This window comes from Motacilla alba, chromosome 1 (genome assembly GCF_015832195.1).
Source record: "Motacilla alba alba isolate MOTALB_02 chromosome 1, Motacilla_alba_V1.0_pri, whole genome shotgun sequence".
NCBI lineage: Eukaryota > Metazoa > Chordata > Aves > Passeriformes > Motacillidae > Motacilla > Motacilla alba.
The window spans coordinates 34995120-35018262 of NC_052016.1; the positions used below are offsets into that span (position 1 = coordinate 34995120).

The 23143-nt window shown below is 49.9% G+C and overlaps 2 protein-coding genes across 5 annotated transcripts; both read right to left on the reverse strand.

The window, feature by feature from the left end:
• Nucleotides 1–589: 589 nt before the first annotated feature.
• VTCN1 (V-set domain containing T cell activation inhibitor 1) lies at nucleotides 590–10038 on the reverse strand. The gene is given in 5 exon segments (XM_038152510.1): nucleotides 590–745; nucleotides 1416–1694; nucleotides 3256–3603; nucleotides 4981–5045; nucleotides 9936–10038. Coding segments are annotated over 5 exon segments (846 nt in total). The 5' UTR covers nucleotides 9968–10038; the 3' UTR covers nucleotides 590–623.
• TRIM45 (tripartite motif containing 45) lies at nucleotides 1561–22675 on the reverse strand. 4 transcript variants are annotated; one of them, XR_005258769.1, is made up of 9 exons: nucleotides 22193–22675; nucleotides 19301–20034; nucleotides 18199–18328; nucleotides 16306–16420; nucleotides 15964–16090; nucleotides 15001–15160; nucleotides 4981–5045; nucleotides 3256–3406; nucleotides 1561–1694 (listed from the first exon to the last, which is right to left on the reverse strand). XR_005258769.1 is itself a non-coding variant. In XM_038152480.1 (7 exons), the coding sequence occupies exons 1-6, from the start codon at nucleotides 22516–22518 to the stop codon at nucleotides 15009–15011; spliced, it is 1584 nt and encodes a 527-aa protein (XP_038008408.1). In that variant the 5' UTR covers nucleotides 22519–22675; the 3' UTR covers nucleotides 12489–12622; nucleotides 15001–15008. The 4 variants fall into 4 exon arrangements, 2 of the variants coding, with proteins under 2 accessions (XP_038008408.1, XP_038008418.1); XR_005258768.1 differs by lacking the exons at nucleotides 1561–1694; nucleotides 3256–3406 and adding an exon at nucleotides 3574–3603; XM_038152480.1 differs by lacking the exons at nucleotides 1561–1694; nucleotides 3256–3406; nucleotides 4981–5045 and adding an exon at nucleotides 12489–12622.
• Between the last annotated feature and the right edge of the window lie 468 nt (nucleotides 22676–23143).

A 23143-nucleotide genomic window follows, 5' to 3' on the forward strand; every position in this document is an offset into this window, starting at 1 on the left:
CCAGATCCTACCACCCAAAGCCAAAGTGGACAAATACTGAAGGCAGCTGTCCTGTGCTTTGGCCGTGTAAGCCCTCTTTATTCCAGGTCTGCAGGGAATTGCTCAGGCTGGCAGCTCCCTCTAGCCACGTTCAAGGTGTCTGTAGTATTCAGTGGCAACACCACACTGTACTGTGGAGTTGTGTGAGTAAAGTGGGGGCAAGCAAGGCTTGTACTCTAGCAGGTCTTGTGAGCAGGGAGGAAGAGGAAAAAGTCCGTGCTGCCTTGCAGCCATGAACTGCAGCCCAGGTCCAGAGGGTGCACAGGAAAGAAAATGAGGGGACAAGTAAGAGCTGACAGTTGCTGGTGCAAGAGAAGGATCTCTGTGGTTGCAGAAAGTGATGGGAGAAGCCTGTGGGAGGGACAAGCCACGTGTCCCACCTAGAGGTGGGGATGGGGAAAGGATGGGCAGAGGGGAAAGACATGCACTCTCATTCTGGCAGGCTTGAGAGCCAAAGTCAAGAGCCAACTCTGTTGCTGTAGCCAAACTCCCTAAGAGGGCCTCTGTATATTGTACATTTATGAGTTTCTCTTCCCAAGCTTACCTGCAGGTCCAGCAGAGTTTCCAATTCCTTTACAGAGGCTTTATATTGACAGCAGGTACAAGGGAAGCAGAAGCATCCAGCGACAGGCTGGAAAGGATGATGACACTGACTCTGCATTCAGGTTCACCAGCTGCAAGTTGGTCACCTTTGTAGTGCTGAGATCTGTAGCAGAAGAATTGTGAGAGGCTACCAGAACAGGGAAACAGCAGGCAAGACAAAAAAATTGTGTATATATTCCGCCCCATTTTTCTTAAAATGGGTGAAGATACACCCTGCCTCTCGTACTGGAGACCAATTGCAATGAAGTCCTGGCTGTAGAAGCATTATGGCTTTTCTCATGTAGAACAGGAGAAGACACTCAGAACCTTTGTAAAGCTTGGTTTTCTGTGAGTAAAATGGCTTTTTAAATAAAGGGATTGGGCTGGAGTCAGAGGTATTGTCATCAATAACCACTAAAGGGGCCTGTTGGCTTGGTACACGAATGGAATCTAAGATTAACTGGCTAAAGAAAGTATCAAAAGAAGTGGGGCTTGGTTGGTTGGTTCGGTTTGGATTAACAATCCAGGCAATACACTCCTTTGAAGTGTGTCCCTCTTCCTGGTCCCCTGGCAGTTCTGTCCCCAAGCCAAGGTAACAGGCGAGAAGCATATGAGACAGCAGGAGCAAACACAGACCCTTTCATTCATCCAAGGGACAGAGAAGTGGTTGGATTAGCCATGCTTTCAGTCCCTTCCTTGCCTGACACAGCTACTGTAGGAAACCCCTGGTGCACCAGTAACACTGCTGAAACTCTTCTCTCCGCCTGTGGTCTCGAGGTGCTGTTGAACCCTACCTGTCACTCTGATGTTGACCACAGCCTTGGCAATGCTGTTTTCAATCACACATGTGTAGGTGGCATTAGCAGTGATGTTGTGCAGGAGGGAAACCACCTTCACAGTGATGTTTTCGGGGTTCAGCTGGTAGCTGGTGTTGGCAGCGTGGGGCAGGTGCTGCCCAGTGTCACCGTAGGCCGTCCAGTGCAGGGCAGGGCGAGGGAACCAGCGTGGGGCTTTGCATTGCAGTGTGTCCCCATGGCTGCTGTTCTCCACCTGCACCACAGGGATGCTGAAGGCTTTGGGAGGGAAAACAGGGAGAGAGTCAAAACAAGGCAAGTGATAGGAACTGGGCATGAAATACCTAACTGCATCTACCAGTCCCAGGTATTTCTAGGCTGCTTGCTGCTTGGCAGCACAGCACTGCCTGGAGACAAGCCAAAAACAGGCTCAGACAGAGAGCTCTGTACAGGCTGGGCCAATGGAGGATGAGTACAAGGGATCCAAGGACTCCTAGGACATGGCAGTCCAGCTTGACAGGATCTGCTGAGGTCGTGACACAGTTTTAGTGTCTTTTAGTTATTCCTAATAATGGGGGAAAGATGATTCACCCTCCCCACTCACTGAGAAGGTGGCCTGACCAACACCTACAGCTTCACAGAGTTGCAGAATCATTAAGGTTGGAAGAGACCTTTAAGATCAAGCCCAACTGTTACACCAGCTTTAAGTCCTCCACTATACCATAACTATAAATGCATGTATTTTAAATCTCTAGGGATAGTAGGTGACTCCACTACATCCCTGGGCAGCCTGTTCCAGGGCTTGATAACCCTTTCCATGAGCAAATTTTTCTTAATATTAAATCTAAACTTCTCCTGGGGCAACTTGAGGCCATTTTCTCTCCTGAGTAATCCCCTGCAGAGCTGAAATAAGGAGGGCTTACACAGCCAAAGCACAGGACAGTTGCCTTCAGTATTTGTCCACTTTGGCTTTGGGTGGTAGGACCTGGAGGTGAACTGGTGTAAGGATGAGCTCAAGAAAATCAGCTGAAAGTAACATGTCTGTCGTTCCACGCAGAACAGGTATTACAACCGTGCTGGAAATAAAACCCATTACAACATTTCACATGTTCTTTCTAATGCCTTTTCTGTGTGGATTACTTTAAACATCCAATCAAGCAACACAAAAGTAGGCAGAGCTACAAGGTTTCAAGGAGGGATAGGGGACAAAGTCCCCGTGGAATATTTGCAACCCTCAGGCTTGAGCCAAAACCCTCTTTCACTTGGAGAGGTTTGAGGGCTTTTCCTCACCCCATCTGAGCTGTAGGGCAGCAATTCTGGCCACAGGGATGAGAGGGAGGGTGCAAAGACTGCAGTCTGGCCCTCAGTCTCAACATGAGGTGACCTCTTGGGAGGTGACTTGATATTACAGCTAAATTAATCTCACTGGAAGAGGCTGAAGACCAGGTTGTTTCCAGATCTCTCCTGGAGGACCAACTCTTGTAAATATGTAATGTTTCAGGTAGCTATGATATCAGAGGTTTGTTGCTTGGCAGTAATTTTAAAAAATTGAATACTTCAGAAAAACTGAGAAAAATATGTTAAATACACTACAGTTTTTACTATGCAGCACTTCTGCTTGGAGATATCTCCTAATTCTAGAGAGAAAAAGCTATCATGTTACCAAGATTCCTTTTCTGGAATAAGGATTTCAAAAGAGGGGTTAAGGCCATAAATATCCCCGTGAAAGCCAGAAATATACCCTACTCAGGGGTGTAGCAGCATCATAAGCACAGGTAGGTCCAACCAAGCCACACTAGCACGTATTTTGCAGCAGGATTTTGCTCCTTGTAGCCCTCACCTCCTGTCCTGTAGTGCAGCACCGCTGCCCCACTCCCTCTGGCTGTGGTGACAGAGCACTGGTAGGTGCCAGCATCGGAGAGCTACACATCCCTCAGCTCCAGTGAAGCATTGCCGCCGATCACCTGGTCTGCAAACACGGCCGTGCGGCCCTGAAATGACAGATCCTGCTCTTGCAGGTGGTCCTTCCCACCCTTAAACTCATGAACCAGCCCAGCTAACCCCTCCTTGGCCCACTGGATTGCTATGCTGTCCATCTGGATGTCGGGCTGGAAAGTGCAGCCCAGGACGCTGCGCTGGCCAATGTTCCCTGGAGACGTCCGTGTCATCACATTGACGGAGTGTTTTCCTGCAAGGAGAGAGCAAGGAGGCTGGAGAAAGGTGAGGCAGCAAGCCTGGAGAAAGGCCAGACTGCCCTGTGGCTGTCATGGACCAAGCCTGAGGCAGAACAGTCACTGGCACACAGCAAGGCCCCCAGTGGCTGCTACCAGTGCTGCTAGTAGAGGCCAGCTCCCGTGGATTGCATGCCATGATAAAGCACAGGAGTATTTCTGTAGCAAAAGAGTGCTTCAAAAAGTAGCTCTTCTCACTTGTTTGAGAAGAGTTCACGTGTATTTTCTTGTTTGCTTATGTGTATCAGGGATTTTTCTCTTTGCAGCTGCGAGAAAAGCGTGATTTTTATGTCTTTTCTTAGTCAGGACCTTCCTTTATGCAATATAAATGTGATTGGAAGGCATAATGCTGGCAGAGAAATAGCAGCTCTTTCCCCCTTACTGAAATCCAAATATTTTTCTTTCATTTAAGAAAAGTCAGCATCTGAAATCCTAAACTGCAAGCCTGAGAATTCCCAGAGCCAGGCCCTCTTCCCCATGCCGCCCTTCCCTACCCATTCTCACTCAGCACATTCCAAGGAAGCTGTATTTTGGCCAACACCAAAGCAACACATTTTTGTTGTCTCTGAGGGACCTGGGAAATGTGCCCCATCCTGGCAGATGCTCTCTGATTTCACAAGAAATACCATCCCATCATTTCATCCTATCCAGGAGAAGGAGCAGAGAATGTGCAGGACTTTATGTGTAGGTTTGGGGCTCCAAGCCCAAGGGAATTTCAGCTGACACACTATTGCCATGGGTCTTCAGGGCAGTTAGGACTTGGTGAAGGGAAGGAGAGATCTTGACTCTATTTTAGAAGGCTGGTTTATTATATTATGATATATATTACATTAAAAAGACCACACTATAACTATACTACAAAGAATAGAGAGAAAGATTCATCAGAAGGCGAGACAGGAATAGAAAGGAAATGAATAACAAAGTTCTGTGTCTCCTAGAGAGTCCAAGAGCTGCTGCCTCCTCGACTGGCCACTAAGTAGAAACATTCCCCATTGACCAATCGAGGAAGCACCTGCTGCATTCCACAGCAGCAGATAACAAATTGTTTACACTTGAAGCTGAGAAGCCCTTCAGCTTCCCAGGAGAAGAAAATCCTAGCAAAGGGATTTTCACAAAATATCACAACCACATTACACCACTACACCTCCAGCAGCACAGGCTGGACTACACCTACCTAGCCTTTGTTAAACGGTGGTGGGTGGCACTTCCACACATGACCACACCTCATGATCACACCCGTGCAGCCTGTGCACAGGATGGACACACAGAGGTAGAGGCAGGGCAGAAGTTCATCATCCCACCAGTAACTGCAAGAAATCTGAGCGGTCACATACCTGAGACACCAAAACCAATGATCAGGGCAATCACTGCAGCCAGGAGGACAATGACTGTTGTCATGCTATTGGGGAAAAAGGAAAGGACAGCATTAGCACAGAGCCCACCTCCTTCACAGCCCATGCCCGTACCATCCATCTGCAGAGCTGTCTGCAGGAAGGACATGGAGGCAGGTGAGCCACAGACCCAGAATGAGGCTTGGATGAAGCACATCACCACAGCAGCAATGAACATTCAGGTGAGCAGCCCTTGTCATCTCCTAGCAGGAGGCTTTGCCTTTGAGAGCAGGCAGCTGGCCCCAGTACAGGATGCTTCTCTCTGCATTCCCTGGTGCATAAGCAAGTCAGGCAGTCCCTGCTGGTGCTTGTGAGTGACCAGGGAGTGAGCAAAGCCCCTGGGCTCAGGAGACACCAGGTACAAGGCAGGGAATGTACAGGAGTGGTCTGGAAACCGGGCCATTTTTTTTAAGCTGGTTGGATTTGGGATGCTCCATGTGGAGATGGGTAATAGGCTGTTGAATGAGAGACTGAAGAGGAGAGGACCACTTGCCAAGCCACACAGGTGAAGCAGCCATGCCAGAGGAGAAGAAAGGCAGCATGTCATGGATCAGCACAGCTCCAGCCTCGCCAAGCACAACCTCTCCGGCACAATCCAACTTAGACAGACCCAGAAGCACGGCTGGGTATGGACTCCCACCACAGCCAGTGGAGCTGTCATGTGGCCACAGGCACATTTCCCTGTGGACTGAGGGGTTGTGGCAGCAAACTCAGCTCCCAGACGGAGCAAGCCCTGAAGCAGCTTCCCACAAAATCCGCAGGTATATCCTGGGGCTCGTGCCCAGCAGTCTCACAGAGACTCCTCACAGAGAAGCCCAGAGAGCTGCAGGCTGTGACAGGTCACAGTCCTTTCGCCCACACAAAACCAGCTGCTCTGCTTCAGCAGCATTTACTGGTCTGCAGCACACTTTGCCAACACAAAGTTGATGGGCAGCCTCCCACAGGACAGTCCATCAGTGTCCCTACAATCATGGACTCCTCCCACCCCTGATGTGCGCCTGCATCTGTGCCTTGCTCAGTTTCCACAGATGCCACAATCACAGGGCTGATACGGAACTCCAGAGAATTGTATCATGTAAACAAGCCTCTCCCGCAGGGAACAGCAGGGAAGGGAGAAAGAGAAGGGGGAATAGAGAAAAAGGGAGATGCTGCAGACTTGTTTGACCCCCCATTGTCTCCTTTGCATCCTCATCCTTAAAGCCAGTGGGAAGTTGTCTGAGTAAGCTTGCACATCCCCAGAAGGGATCAGAACTCTCACCAAAATATGTGGTACCTCCAGATAAGGGCTCACACATTCACATCCATACCAAACTCTGCCTAGATGTCCTCAGAGTTAGGAGATGTCACGTTTGGCTTCTTCCCTGTTGACACCAGCTTTCAGTCATGGCTGGGATGAACAGCAGTTCCCCACCTATCCCTCAAGGTGGATCACAGCTGATCCTACTGTGAGAAAAGCCATGGATATCATCCAACCATAGGCACCAGGCAGCTGGGGACCTAGGCACTGCCTCCCCTGGGGGCCTGCAGGATGGGGACTTTGATGGCTCCTGCGCATCCTGCAGCATGACAGCTTTCAGCAAAGCCTTGCCATGTCCCATGGGACTCAATCCTGAGTCACTCAAGGTCCCAGCCAGGCTCACCATAGGACAGCCTGTGCTTTCCTGTTCTGGGGAAGATGCCAAGTGTTTCACGTACGCTGAATAATATCCATCTCCTTGAGGAGCTCTACCAATTTCCACCCTGGGAGTTGATCCCAGAGTGAGATAGTTGCTATAAACTCAGCCAAGATTGTCATGACAAGCCTCAGCTCTCACACCTGGGAATCACAAAGCAAGCAGCAGCCACACTGATGGAGACTGATGCTGACTCACAACTGTTGTGACTTACCTTTATCCCCATATCTTACAATCCCTCTTCCCAAGAACAGGCAGAGAAGAAATTGCACAGAGTTGAGGGATGCTGCCAGAGGGTTACAGTAAATGCTAGGAGGTATGGCAGAGGGACAAGTGCCCAGGATGTCCTCCTGTGCAGTCCCTGAATGCTTCAAGTGCCACCACACTTGCCTCTGGTCCTTGAAAGGACCCTCTGGCCTGAACACCACCTCTGCCCTCACACCCTTCTGTCCAAAACCATCCTCAGCTTACTCACAGACAAACACAAACAAGTAGAAACAGGCCACACCAATTCTTTTGTCTTGTGCTGGTGCCACCTGCCCCCATGGCTGCAAAGCATTGCTGGCTTTGCACCCAGAGAGCAGCTACCCACCCTGCTGCAGAGCACCAGCAGGGCTGATTGAAAAAAACTGCTCATTTGTCACAGGGGGAACGGCAATTTTAGGTATACAGATGCCACTGCCCACTTCAACATCCCTTGTGAGGGACAAGGAGAAATTAGTCCCTCTGGAGCTTCCCCTGCAGAAACTGCAAGATCCAGGAATCACAAGATCCTTACAAGCATTTGCTGTGTGCCCACCGTGTAACGAGTGGATCTGGCGTGCAGAGTGAATGAGAGGAACCTGGCATCCTAGTCACATGCTGGTGGTAGCTGTGTCTTGCAGCAGTCCAGTTCAAGCACTTCTCAAGCAAGAAGTAATTTTCTGTGCATCAGCACCCCTAGTACCTCCAGTGTTTTAGAGGCATAGAAACAGACTGATGTGGGTGGCTGAGGCTGCACCAGTCAGAGCCCTGACACCACCCTCAGTTCCCAGTGCCAATCCATTCATTCCCTGCCTGAATGCTGCTGATCATAGCCCGAGGACAGGGAGAGGCTCACAGCCTGGCTGTGATAGGCACCAGTCCTAATTCTCCAGCTCTCTAGCTCCACTTGGACTAAGCTTTCCCTCAGGACTGTGTGGTATTCACATTCTCTGAACAAATTCCTTTGCCAAGGGTTTTCTCCTGGGAAGCTGAAAGGCAGCGAGAGGCCTCAGAGAAAAGAAAAACAATTCTTATCTCATTTGCTTCTCCTGTGTTGTGCTCATGTAGAATGTGTTTGGAGATTGTTCACCCAAGGTGATTGTTTGATTGGACTCCAGTGTGAATTGTTTTGACTCGTTGGCCAGTTAGGGCCAAGCTGTGTCGGGGCTCTTTCCAGAGTCACGAGTTTTCATTATTATCTTTTCAGCATTCAGTAAGTATATTTTCTGTATTCTTTAGTATAGTATAGTTTATTTATTTATTTACTATATTCTTAATTATAATATAGTAAATGAAGTAATAAATTAGCCTTCTGATAAGATGGAATCAGATGCATCGTTCCACTCCCTCGTTGGGGTTGCCTTGTTTACAATAGGAATGGGCTTAAAGGGTCAAAAGAAATGGAAGATTAGGATATTGAGGGTCCTTTGCCTTCCTCTTTATAGCAAAGTTTACTGTGGAAAAGAACTGGCAGTGGTAACCCAAAACAAAAGGGTTTCTAATCCAATATGCAGCTGATGATTGCAGAACCCAACTTTCTTCAGCACATCAGGGGGGTTTGTTGTTGTTTTTTGGGGGGATTTTTGGCTTTGGTTTTGTTTCCCTGGTTGGTTTTGTTTTTTTCCTGAAATCAGCAGAAATCTCCCACTCCTTTCTAAAACTTCCTGGAAAATTCACCCCTCTCTCTGGTCTGTTTCTCCATTTCAGGATTAGCCTGAAGAGCAAATGTCCCTGAAGGAAGCCTGCTTCTCCCAGTAAACTGCTGCTGCCTGGCAGGGCAGACAGAGGCACTGGCAGAGCAGGAGGAAGGTCTCCAGAGCAGCAAGGTATAGATGAGTATTTTTTCAAATCATCAGTTATTTCATCTTCCTGACAAAGGCTGGCTGGGCTGCCTCCCGAGAACAACAGAGCTGGATACTGCATGCATTCCAGACACATGAGGAATACAGTGCCCAGGGAATATTTACACTCTGACATTGTGTCTACAGGCAACCTTACTTCTGTCAGTGAAAAGGTGCAAATAATATTGCTATTTAGCTCTTCCTTGATGCTCCATGTGGCAAGGTTCATGTGTGAGGTCTCTTCTGTTCACACGTGGCCTGTCCTTCTCCCCACTGCTGTTTCACTCCAGTGGGACAGATACTGGTAACAGCTGAAAGCTTTCTCACAGAATAAATACCAGCAGGACTGTTCACACACCACTGGAACCTCTGTATCCATCCAGCCTGGAAAGTCCACACCTGGGATGGAAATACACAGCTTGTTGCTGTCTCTGTTCAAGCAGTGAGGTTTAGATGAAAGCTCAGTCCACGTTCACTAGAGGATGAAAAATTTGCCCTTTAATCCATCTGGTGGGGGTTATTTTCAACTAATCAGGAGGTAAGGATACAAGGTAGATATTTTCATGACTTCTTTTTCCAACTTTAGTTCACCAGCACTTAGTCAATAGCTCTAAAGGAAATGGGGTAATTGAAATGAGAGGCACAAAACACTTTCAGAATGTCTTCCCAGCTCTTACTTCTGCAAGGAAAATTCTAGAGGGCAGTTTCTTTCTCCCCACAGGAAGCTGATGTGATGGAAACACAAGCAACTCTCTGAGGACCAGCAGAGGGGTGCCTTCCTCAAGCCACTGAACCCCCAAAATACAACAGCAGAAATACACCCTTCCTCAAGCATTTCCATCCCAATCCACCACAGCATTCAACCCTGGGATAGCAAATTCTAGCAAATGCAGAGTTCTAGGACATGCATCTCCATCTTGACTACAGCTGATGACCGACACATGGGCGTGTGATACATACACGGCCTTACAAATAGTATAAAACAAGCTGTATTTAAGTAGCTTCAGTGAGTGCAGTACAGTCAAGCTGCAAAGAACTGCTCTCTTGAGAGCTCCTGGCAGCAGGGTGATACATCCCAAGTGTCAGAAAAATGCAATTCCCTCCCTCCCCTCTGCCAAAGCAAGTGCAGATAGTACCATACCTCCAGAAAAGGACCTGGCCTTGGGATGCCATGGTCACAGCATCTACAGAGACAAGTCAAACACCAGGTGCCTGAAGGTCCCACACTGCTCAGCACAGCCCCTGTCTGTTGCATGATATATCCTCCCAAGCTGTCCTGCTTAAATAACTGAACGCAGCTAAGGAGTGGTGAGCTCAAGCACGGAACTCTCAGGAATGAGGAAACTCTGACCATCTCAACTCCCCCCACCCCCAGGGCAGTCATAAGCAGGGAGGCCTGGTCAGACACAGGGGCGACAGGAGAGACCTCCTACACATCCATTTAAGAAACATGTCTTATTTAAGACAAAAAATATTACAGCTTGTTGTTGGTAGCCAGCTAATCCTGGGATCTGAGTGCACAAGTGTCCATCACTGAAGGGCTGTGTCATAACCAGGACTACCTCAGGTCTCCCTACAAAAATCTCCGACCACTTTCTTGGCACTGGGTAGAGACGTCTCACCTGAGGGTCCCCCTCCTGGCCCCATTTGCACTGTCAGTCTCCCCTGCCTCTCTGTGCTGGGCTAAGAGGCTCCTACAAGCTCAGCAGCGCTCTCAGAGCCACACAGGTTTGGCAGCAGCCCGTTTTCTGATTGCTGTTCAATCCCACTGAACTCCTTCAGGCCAAACAACCTCTCACCCTCCCCCAGGGCAAGTTCCTGCTGCTCTTAGGTCTGCCAGGGTGGTGCACTTTGGAGCATGTAAAGGAAAGAGACTGGCACCTGCAAGGCCCTGCAGGTCTTTCCCTCTGGGCTTGGTCTCAGATGAGTCTGGGGGCAGGATGAGCAGCTCTTGAGCATAACAGGTTGAGAAGGGCAGAGACGTTGTGAAAGAGAAGGGAAGGCAGCTTGCACCACCGTGTTCAGTTTCCTGAAAAGGAACCTGCGTACCCTGACATCTGGACTGTGTTCCGGGGAGGATGGGAAAAAGGGGATTTTTTACAGTCTGTAGCTATCTCCAGCAAGTTTGGATGGTTAGTGGGAGTGAACAGCTTTCCCATGCAGAGCTGAGGATGCCCAGAAGAACTTGAAACAGTCCAGCACCTAAAAAACCAAACTACTTTCTCTGCAATAACCAGAGGTTAAAATCAAGACCAATTAATACTGGTCAGTGGTGATAATCAGAAAAAAAAATCTTCATTACTTTTTAGCATTTTGCTGATTATTAAGCTTCTCATAATTTAGCAATACAGTACAAGAAGCTAAGAATAGCTCTAGGCCACAGTGGCCTGGTGGGAAATGCACATTGAGAAATATCCTGTTGCCCTTGGTGACACTTGATTAATGGCTGTGGTGACACCTGATTTACAGCTGCATGTGCAGTGCGCAAACAAGGTGTTCCCTTTCCACTCCAGTTAACTCCAGGTCAGCCACAGCACACCCCACTGCAGTCAACAATCAGGTTACCTCCATGTTGGAAAAACATGACTGCTTCTTGGGCACAGGCAGCCCCAGCAGGACCAAGGCAAGTCCCGTTCCCCAGGGCAACACCACATTCATTTCTGAGCAGCTCATGCTGGAGCCTACTCCTGTCTGTATGCTCACACTGCAAAAAAAAAAAAAACCCAAGAGGTGTTCAGGATACTTCCCAAAGAAACCAAGGGTCTGTGACTACATGATTTGCCCAGCTCCTACCAATCTTGAATTTATTAGCAAATCCAACCAAATGTGACAGCAGGATCTGGTCCCACATGGTCTGTGAGAGCTGGTAAACACCTGGGACACATCAGCTGCCTTCTCTGAGGAGAAGGCAACAGCAGGCACAAAGTGCCACCAGCTTTGCTGGGCCCAGCAGCTGGTGGTAGTCTACAGAAGAGTTCCCCTGCTTATGGGAAATTCACACCTTATTTCAGTGTCACTGGAATGCTGCAGGAGCTACCAGTGAAGGAGAAGATGGAGTTGTGGCAAGCTGACCAGTAGCCAAGTTTCACAGAGCATTCCACAGAGATGTAGGCAGCCAGTAAACTGAAAGGGATGAAAGCTTTTTTCGGGGTTTGACCCAAAGTGTAGGACATCTTTCCAGCCTTATGATCCCACATCTGTAACAATGATGTTTGAGAAGCACCACAAATGAGAATGCAAGCGATTTGGAAGGAAGAAAACTTGACATTGCCTTATTGGCAATATCTGTCCTCAGTTTCACCTACCTGTGAAGGGAAGCTGAGAGCAGCAGCACTCAGAACAAGCTCTCACCTCTCAAAAGAGGGAGGTGCTGAGCCACCCTGGGCTGCAAACACACAAAGTCCTCCACACTGCATGTGGATCTGTCCTGACATGGTATTCCCATCAGGTGGTGCACCCCGTGAATCACCTTCTGCTTTGGGAAAAAGAAGCCCATCTGAGCCAGAATATGCTCTGCTCCCGAGATCTTCTGGGACAAAATACACACTGGTGGCACAAGCGCAGTCGTGTCACCAGCGTGGTTTGCCTCTCAAAGGAGAGGTACCTTAGCCTGAGCCTGACTCTGGAAGCACCCTACACGGAGGCTTTCAGGCTCCAGGCATCCTTCCAGGTTTACCGCAGTCTCTTGTTCTTCATGGTTTCTCTTCTAGCTACACTGTTTTCCCTATTGAGAGAGTAAATCCTCTTCTCTTGAGTCCAAAAGCTCCTCCTCATGTTCATTTTTTTCCCAAATTTTGGAGACAGGCAATTTTATCAAGAACTTTTGTCCTGGGAAAAAAAAATAAATCACTATCTACCAGTGCAGTTCTGTCAGCAATGCATTCACGTCTGTCTTGAAAATACCTTTATTACCTCAAGGACCAGCTGGGCAGAAATAACATCATATAGCTCAGCAGACTAACTACACTTCCTAATGCACCTCCTGACCCAGGTGTTTACCAACACAGCACTGGAAGCCTATCTTGGGAATGAACGCTGGGGTCTAATATCAGACTCCAGAAGATCAGAAGGATGTATTCATTTGCAAAGTACTCTGAATTATAAAGACTGAGGGCAAAGGCTGCTGTCAAATAATGGGAGGAAATTCTGACCTAGTCCCTCCCCACCCCCCAAAGTGACTAAAGTCATTAAATGTCTTTTATCCAACATCAAGCACACAGTGGTAGCTGGCCAATACTTCCTAATCCCTGGGACCAACTGGGCCTTCAAGTCTAACAAAAAGAAAAAAATCAATACCAGAACCTGACCCAAGCTGTTCAAAAACTGCTCTGCCCATGTTAGGTGGAGAGCTGCAGTTCCATGAAGGGTTTAAATTTCATTGGTGTAATTCTGACAAACAGCTTCTTGGAAAACATCAGCGACAGGGTGTGTAAGGGATACCTAACACCAAGAGAAAACACATTCCTCTGTCTGAGAGGACTAAGATGTTTTTAGTCAGAAATTATGTGCCTAGAAGGTAGTGCTGTCCTTATGTGTTCCCTCTGCAAGACAGCATGGAGGCTCTGAGAAAAAAAAAGAAAAAACACACCTAAGGGGTGGGGGGAAAGAATTAGAAAGACACAAAAATTTAAGCATTTTAGTTTACATCACATTCTGCACTAAGCATTGACTCTGTATATAGTAAGGATGAGAATGAGCTACTATTTGTTACATTAATGGCCAACTCAAACTAAACTTTTGCTTTGAAATTTCAGACTCAGCAACCTTAAATTGCCTGACTTGGAGATTTAAACTGTCTAGCCTTCCCTGATTGTTTGACAGGGAAGCTTTCTGGATGATTTATGGAAAGTTATAAACAGCATTTGCATAAGGATATCTATCTCCTTTGCTGGGAAGAAGTTTCAAAACTGGCTTTTTAAGAGGAACAAACAACAAATGAGAGACTTCTAAGGCTGAGCAAACAAATAGATAGTCCAGGTTTCTACTACTTGCAAGCCAGCTGCCATAATGCAGAAAGCAAGACCCAGTCCCTGCTGTTGACAGTGGAACAGCATTCCTCTCCCTGAGTGACCAACAGTGGGACCTTGTGCTCCTCAGGCAGAATTAGGAGCCCCTAGCCACACACACCTACTGGCAAGGTTACCCTCAGGGCAGTGGTGTTCCCAGTCTCATTGACAGAAATGTGTTTTGTAAAGGAAGGTATTCAGGGTGTCTGCTTCACCCAAGCAAGCAGATGGCAGCAGGGTGGCAACTGCCCTTCTAGGGGAGTGCCTCTTCTTCCTCATCACAGATGCCATTTCCCCAACTATGGGTTGGTCAATGCCTTGCCAAGGTTGCACAAGCGAAATCCAGTTTTGCTGTGTTCCATCTCCTGTGCTTCAGCTCTGGACAGACAATTGCAAATTTGTGTCTGTGACTCCTACTCATGCTCAAACTGCCCCCAGATCTTCCCTTGGTGAGCTGGGCACTGCCCTGGCTCCCCCACCACCCCCAGCAGCACTGTGTCCCACATAAAACAGACCAGGTGAATGACACTCCATTTCCTGTTCCTATCAGTGCCAGGAGGTTTTCTGGGCCCTCCTTCAGACACATTACTAACTCACCTTGCCTGTACTTTGCAGTCAGGGTATAATGAGACTACAGTATACCTGGAGGAAGTGTAGGAGTTGCAAACAAAGAGCAGCTCCCAGAAGCATGACTGTGCTATGTGCACACATTCAAGGCTGGAATCCAGATGCATATCCAGCAGGGAGGCAGAAGCCATATTAAGGTTGCCAAGCCCTTCCAAGGCATGATGATAAACCCTTTGGAAAGGCCCCAATGAGCAGCTTTAACCTCACCAAGAAGGACAGCAGAGGCTGTTGACCTTGCAAAATAGGACACATTTGACCCTCCTGTGAGGTTACTGCTCAGAATGAGTTTCCCCTTAGAGTATGTCCTCACAGGCCACAAGTCCTCAGAAGCGTAGGCAGCAGTACAATTCCCAGAATTTGGTCCTGTTTGAGCACAAAATAACTTTGCATACACGCCCCTGGGTGGAACATAAGGCACGGTTTTTATTTTCCCTCATCCCCCCTCTCTCAACTCACACCCATCATGCTGTTTGCTGGCAGCAAGGCTATGCAGGGATCAATCATATGGACCCTCATGGATCATTTGTGCTCCTGGAGCAGCCAGCAGCAGCACCTGGACTCCCAGGAGCTCACCTGGCTGCTCAGAGTGCCACTGTCCTGAGCAAACTCCTCTGTGAGGTGTCACTGGGCGGCCCACACAAACACTCTGAGCTCTCCTTCACTTGTCCACAGCATGACCAGTGGTGGCAGCCAGGGTGACCTTTGTGTCCGTGGCCACAGCCTTGGTACCCACCTGCAAGAGAAGAGGCACCAGCAGCTCAACCCAAAGTGGGCCAGAAAATCCCAGTGTGTTGTAGGCTTTGGCCCCAGGACTTCTCTAAAATGTGCTGATGAGAACACAGCATATTCAAAGCCAAAATTGCCAGAACTCCATAAACTGTCTGGAGACTCAACAGCTGGAGAAAGGTGATGATTTCTGTCCCCTTGCCTGTTGAATAAAGCAATACAGGGGCATCCAAAACCCCACGCCAAGTGCTTGTGTCTATGGCCAAAGATACAGATCAAGCACAGAAAAAGGAAGAGGTCAGTTCTATCCTAAAACACACAAAACACATGATGACACATGCAGGTGAAGCACAGGGAAGATGGTTGTGATTAAACAAGTAAGGGAGTTGAACTCTTGTCCTAAACATGAAGTGAGGCTTCTCCAGAATTGGTCACTGTGTGACACAAGCCCACAAGCTCCCAACATGCCAGCAAACATGTGTTCCTGGAACAGGCACAGTGTAGGTGCAATGCTGCTCAGCCTCACTCAGAAGGGCTGAAAGGCTGAGGTGCCCTGCTCCACCTCCTGCACAGCTGGTGCAGGTCTCTGTCTATGGGATGTGCCATAAAGCCCCTTAGTGTGTCCTGCTGCATTTCACCTTGCTGTAGTCACCCCACCAGAGCAGGCATATGCACAGTTGACCACATTCCTGGTGCATGTCCAAGGTGGGAGCTGGGTGAGAGTATCTCCTCCCACCTCTATCCACTACGGAGGACCTAGTGCAACAAATCCTCCTGATCCCAGCAGCATGGGGAGAGCTGAGCACCCACCTGGCATGGTGCCACCACAGGCACAGCGAGCGGCTTTCTGGCCTCCGCTGGAGCAGAACGTGCAGCAGTGAAACACCCCCCGGTGCTCACGGAACTTGTGCTTCACCATCAGAGTGAAGGGAGAGCCCTGCAGAGGACAAGCAAACAGAGAGGCTGCTGCAGTGGGTGCTGTCAGATGTGTCTGCATTCTCAGACACCATCTGGGTGACCCTGTCAGTCACAGATCACTAAGCCCAGCCTTGAACTGCTATGTGGTAGAAATAATCCTTAGACAGATTTGAAACAAATACCTAAGAAAAGTAGGTAAAGAAGAAGCAGTGCAAGAGAAACAAGAAATGCTACCTGCACATGTTGCCCTTTCACACAGACGCAGACAGCATACAAGCCTGGCTCCTCAGGGCTGTAGGAAATACAGTAGGTCCCATCACCATTATCACACACTGTTGGCTTGACTGCACTGTGGACAGTGGAGAGAAACCCAAGAGGTCACTGACTGGCAGAAAATTGCTTTAAATGAAAACCAGAGTTTGGTCTAGATTGGCCTAGAGTGGCTTTCACACACCCCTGCTACTGGAAGCTGCAATTACCACACAAAGGAAGCCACACAAAGCCAGTTGCACTGCAAGGATTTGTAGCATCCTGCACACTGAAAAGGCAGAAGATGACACATAGCACACTTACAACTCAGATTATCCCATCAGATAAGAGCCCACAGAAATGGGTAAATTCACAGCTTCAGCAAGCAGTTACCTACAGAAAAACCTATTAAGAAGACAGGATATAATAGGGTAGGTTTGAATAACTTTAACCACTCTCCCAACTGCACTGACCCCAACTCTTCCCTTCAATGCTGAAGAGTTCTAGGGCCCTGCTGGTAAACTCTACCTTTTCCTCGTGAAGCTCCTTGTGTTTCACAGGGAATTCTGGTGAACAGAGTGCTAGAGAGAAAGCCTCAGTTGGTTACTGGAGGATAAACTGCCTGCTCCACAGAAAGATGGAAAGCTTTTCACAGACAATTATCAGACAGATCTGCGTAGAGGAAGGTGTTCTTGCTAATCCCCACGAATTAGTCTCCTGGGCCCCACGACATGACAGTTTATAATCTGTATTCCCCACCCCCAACACTTCACATCAATACAGCTGCCTACATAATTTCCTGCCATGAACTGTGTGGTGATACTTCATACTCTTCTGCAGCTGTTGTGCCTCAAAGCAAAGCCAGACAGCTTTCAGCAACCCATGTAGCAACAGCATACAGCCAAGAGCAAGAAACGGAGTTAATGTGGCTACAGCGACCTCTAACCCACCAAGAGAAATCCAGAAACCCCTCGGGCATGCACCTTCCTACATTACAGGTGCATTTATGGAAAGAAGGTATATTGAAACAATACTCTTGGACAATAATGCTCTATTGATAAGCATTGTGCAGCCAGCACTGCTTCTGTGTGCTTTGTCAATGTAGCAAAGGGTTTTAGCATCCTTTCCCTTTTTTTCATTTGGTCATCCCATCATGAGCGTTCCTGGAACAAATTAATGCTGGCATCTGGTTCCAGCTACTATAAAACAATAGATGTTTGTCTTAAGAACTAACCCCCAACTGGGTCTGCTTTTGTGCCTGGCTACTCTTTAGTGACAAGTGTGGTTTAGAAAAAGTTGTAATTTTTTTCTGGTTGGTCATTTTCCTTGTGGAAACACTGAGGAGCTCAAGAGCAGCCTTTCCTGGTTTTGCTAGAAAACCTTCAAACGTGTTACAGTACTCAATGCTTGCAACTACAGGAAAAAGGATGAAAGCACAACACAGATTCTTTCTCCAGAACATGAAGAAGGCACTTCCATCAGCTGTCAGAGGCTCATGGTGCTGGTGAACAGTCTGACTTGTGACTGTCATACAGGGGTTGCAATGACTTACGCTGATGAGGCATTAACAAAAGCAGGAGCCCCAGGTGTCTGCTGGGAGGCGTGAGAAGGAACAACAGCTCCCTCTGCCTAGCAACACACACAAGGAGTTGAATCCTTTAAGAAGCTCAAATCACTCAAAGACTTAATACAAATCTCAGCACTGTCCAGCCAAACACAACCACAAGGAAGCACTGTGGGAAAAAGAGTAGTGCCTTTTCCTCTACAGATTCTGACCCACATGGTGAAGCACATCCTCCCACCTGGCTAAGCAAGCAGGGAGCCAGGATAAGGGAGGCAGAAAGGCTGAGCCAGGGACTTCTTGGGTGAAATACCCACCAGTCCCTCTTGTCCTTGTGGGTGATGGTGACCCGCACAGCCTCTCCTCCTCGCCCCATGCGCTCCCCTGTAGTGTCCTTGCACAGCAGGGTAAAGCCACTCAGCTGGTTCTGACGGGCACTGTGGAGATCTGGGGAAAAGGGGAAAAAACAAACACCAAACCAGAAGGAAACAGAACTACAAAGGATTCAAGTCAAGCCATAACTGACACCTCCCACCTATTTTGCAGAGTTGCAGCCCCATCAGAGCACAGCCAGGACTTTGCTTCTGGGTGTACAGGTCTGTCAATTCACAGGGAAAAGTCAATATACAACTGGCTATCAGGAGAGAGTGGAAGCCACAGGTTCTGAGAGACGTCCACGGGGGTCTTTTTGCCTGTCACTCTAAGCCCAGCTGGCATGTTCCCAGAAGGCCTCAAGATGCACCACACAACCCAGAGGAAGAAGGAACAGCACCACACTGTGCCCCAGAGAACTCAACACCTACAGTTTGGCATGGAAGGGATCGAACAAGCTCTGGGTCTGACTCATTTGCCCTGCACAGACCATCACTGACCAGAGCTGGCTGTACTCTGTGGGATGGTCTGAACATTATCTGTTTGCTGGCCCAGCTCCAAGTCCTTAGCGAGCAAATATCCATAAAACCATCAAGGTATTGCCAGGTATTCCTATAGCAATTTCAGCAGAAGCTGTAATGGGAAAAACTTAATGAGCCACAAAGGGGATCCTCCTGGGCTCATGCTGCAGAACAGCTTGGACCATCAGCTAATCATCACGTCCTGCTATTGCAGGTGCCATTCCTATCCCCTGAGTAAGCCCTCCTCATGCCTCAGCCCCATGCTGAGGCTGGTGATGTTGTGGAGGGCAGTGCCATATGCTCTGCACATCTGGATGAGAAAAGCTGCCTGGTTCCCTGCCCAGCACAGCTCCCATAGGCAGGCAGTGCAACCACTGCTGGGGCTCTTCCTCTGCCCTGGTCAATGTCTGGACAGCAGGCAGCCAACAGTGCCAGAAGCTGCACACCACATGGGTACAGAAAGCAGAGGGGTAACACTTCAGGGAGCAGTGCACTCCCATTCAGCTGCTGTACGGCACCCCATTACCTTCCCCATGCAGGGTACATCTGGCCGGATCAACCACTTTATTGAGAATGGCCCCAAAAACTTCATAGCCGCAACACTGCCCTGCCCTCTCGTGGGGGGAGAACTGGATCCTGTCATCCACACTGGGGTGGGTGCTGTAAGCAACGCTGTTGAGCTTCGTCAGACGGCTGGACACCACCCCTTTGGAGACGAGGATCTCCACATCTGAGCCGTTCATCAGCAAGTGCTCTGTGAACTCCACGCCTGTCCTCATGTCCAGCAGCAGCTGCTGCAGCTGGGCCTTCTGCAAGTGCAGCAGGTTTTCCTTCTGCACCTTCAAGTCCTCCAGCTGCTTCAGCAGCCGGTCCCGGTGCTCTTCAATCGCTTTCACGTAGCCCCTGGCAAACAGGCAGATCTCTGCGGCCACAGCCTCTGCGCGACTGCGGACAGCGCTGCCCATCTCATCCACCTGGCTCAGCACATCCTCCAGGGTGTCCATGTGCTGCTGGCTGCTCTTCAGCAGCTCCCGCAGGGCGTCCCCGTGCCTGTGGATGACATTGGCGGTGAAGTCACAGGGGTGCTGGCGGTGTCTGCCCAGAACGCAGTCCCGGCACACAGGCTGGTCACACTGCTCGCAGAACAGCTGCAGCTCCTCTGTGGGATGGGAGGGGCACAGGAGAGGCTTCCCGGCCTGGCTGCAATCCTTGGTGTTCTCCAGCTCTGTCACAGCATGGGAGGCCGTTTTCTTCTGTCTCCTAGGCAGGAGCAAACACCAATCACTTTATGCATGGTGGATACAAAACACAAAAACTGAGACCCTTTGCAAATGCCTATTTGCAACGGGCTGCAAGTTGTAGTGTGCACTGCTCCTTCTTGTCTCCACTGAAATTCCCCAAAAGGACTTGTGCTCTCCTGAGAAATAGGCTCCACACAAAGGAGGAAGCTCCTGGAGCCTCCCTGACTGCATGGTCAGCACAGATTTCAGACACAAGGCAAGTGAGCTCTAATATCCCTTAGGAGAAAATCTAGTTCAGGCCACTGCCAGAAGACAATCCAGCAGTAAAACATTTAACATTTCAAAAGTCAAACTCGGCTTCCTTCTGCTTGCCAGGTTAGGTCCTGCTTAGAAGAGACCAAGCATGGGACACAAAGAACCTGTTATAACCCAGATATCTACCATGTCACAAGGCAGCACTAGAATATTTCCATTCTCTGCTATTTTGGACACTGGGAGTTAGTTATTGAGAAGGATGTAAAACCCCCCTCTCCTTACTTGTCTCCTGCACTAATGACTTGTAGTTTGCAATGGGAGCTCCAAGCCATAACCAAAGACATACTCCAAGGACCAAGCTCTGCTGAGTTGCTCTGGTAACACAAAGCAACCTCACCACAGGCTCTTACGCTTCTCCTTTTGCTTCCCACTAACCTCCCTTAGGTCAACCACATTTTCAAAGCCTTCCAGTGTTGCGTGACTTCAGCCTAAGACCTCTCTCACTTGTCCCAAGGAGCACAACCATGCCACTCAGAACCATAGAAACCTTCCCTACAACACCAGGAAATCCTTTCAAAATGATTTTCCTTAGCCCTTGTTCTGCTCTGATATCAACTAAAACAAGTGAGAGTGTGTAGATGCCAGTGGGGTGAAAAAATGATAGCAGTAAATACTATAGGAAGTGGGACATACTATAGGGTAAAGCAGTAAGTACTATAGGGTCACAGGGACAAATTTTCTGCTGCTTTCTCCCTCCTGCAGTTATCCCTGGCAGAGCAGCAGGCTGCTATTCAAGGTCTCTTATCACTCTTCAGCAGCTCCATGGGGTACGGAGGCATTAGCTAATCGGAATGGTATGCCAAAAATTACACTCGGAGTGGAAAGGTAACTAAGAGCCTAAACTATTTTCACCACAGGCACCAGTATGTGCAGGGGGGCAGGGCAGGGAGGAATATGTCTCAGTTCCTCCTGGGGAAAGAATTTGCTAATCAAGCAGAAAGGAGCAGCAAACACGGAGGGAACAGGCTGAGTTGCTTAACCCAGGCTGAGGCTTCCCTGGCTTGTGCTGTTGGATGTTTTTCTGACCTTGCCTGTCACCTCCTTGCTTCAAAAGGCCACTCAGGCTTTACATCACTTTTCTTCTGTAGTGTTGTCTGTCCTCTGCCTGGTTTACAGGCCACTGCACTCCTCTCCTCTTCGACTCCTAACTCAGCTGCAGTTACCTCTTGTTTCTGCAATAATTCTACAGCAAGTATCAGGCAAGCACATGGGTTGATCATCAGCAGGTAGCAACCACACTAGGCAGGACTTCACAGGACTTTCAGTTTGCCTAAGGGTGCCTTTACACACAGTAAATGGTCCTGCAGGTGGAGAGAGCAATTTGATATTCCCCTTTTCCTCAGGGAGATGTCTTTTCCAAAGTGGGACAGTACAGCATGTGAGGCTCTTGTCCTGGTAGTACCTGCCCATACCCAAGCCTTTTACCCAGTGACACTAAAGTGTGATGCTAACCAGCATGTGGACACCATTACAGGCAAAGAGTGGCTTGATTTTTGACTCAATGGACAATAACATGGCTGATGGATCTATTCCCAGGAAGTTCAAGAAGTGTTTGGACAACACTCACAGGCTCATGAGATTCCTGGGGCTTTCTTGAGCCAGGACTTGGACTCCATGGTCCTTGTGGAGTCCCTTCCAACTCCAGATATTCTAAGATCCTATGCTAGCAGCTTGCTTGTCCCCACCCGAGTACAGAGCATCCCTGCGGACATCCTCTGGGCAGGGGTGGTGAGCGGTGGGTAAAAACCGGGAGACGCGCCAATTCTTGCTCTGGCTCGCCCAGAGTGGGTCCCTGCCCGCTGCGCCCTCCCGCCGCCCCCCAGCCGCGGTGTGCCGGTGTCCCCGCCCGGGCCGCCCCTCACCTGTGCGCCCGGCAGCAGAAGCGGCAGAGGCGGAGGCCGCAGCTCAGGCACCGCCCGGCCGCCGCCCCGTCGGCGCAGAGGTCGCACCCGGCCGCGGCCCGGCCGCGGCTCCCGGCCAGGCAGTCGGGGGGCAGCTGCCCCACGCCGCCGGCCGGCAGCGACAGCTCGGCGTCGCACACCGGGCACAGGACGGGGCGGGCGGCGCCCGGCGGCCCCTCCGGCGGCCCGAGCCGCCGCAGGCAGGGCTCGCACAGCGAGTGCAGGCAGGGCAGCAGCCGCGGCGACACGCAGGGCTGGGCGCACTGCGGGCAGCGCGGCCCCGACATGCCGGCAGCCCGCGCGGCCCCTCGCGGGCGCTCCGCCGAGCATTCCCGTCGGGAACGCCTCGCGCCGCCCCACAGCACGGGGTCGTTCCCCGCCCCGGCGCCGCCCGCCCCGTGAGGAGCGCGGGGGCCGCGCTGTGAGGGGCGGGGGCTGCCAGGGGACCTTGCTGCCGCCTAGCCCGCCGCTACTCTTTTGTCCTTGTCCCCCTCACCGAGGCGCGGAGGGACGGGCCGGCTGCTCCCCTCCTCCGGCACCCGGGGGATTGTCTCCGGCGGTTGTGTTGGAAACGGCCCCTTCCCACCCCACCGCCGTCAGATCACGTTTCCACTTCTTCCAGTTCCAAACTTCCAGGTTTACCGCCTGACTGGCAACTGCAGCCTCTTTGTCGGTCCGCTGGTTGCCTTCAGGCCCTGGTAGTTTTTCCTTCGGATCACTGGAGAACTCGCCGCACAGCTGAGTGAGAGCGGTGAAACTTTAACTGAGACGGTGTAAGGCGGCCGGGCTTCCCTGCGACTGCCCACCGGGACGGGCTGGTGTCTGTCCTCATTCACTGCACCTGGGAATTAGGAATACTGCAAAAGACGGGCTTGGAAAGCCCAACGTCAGTGAAGCCCTGCATGATGCCGC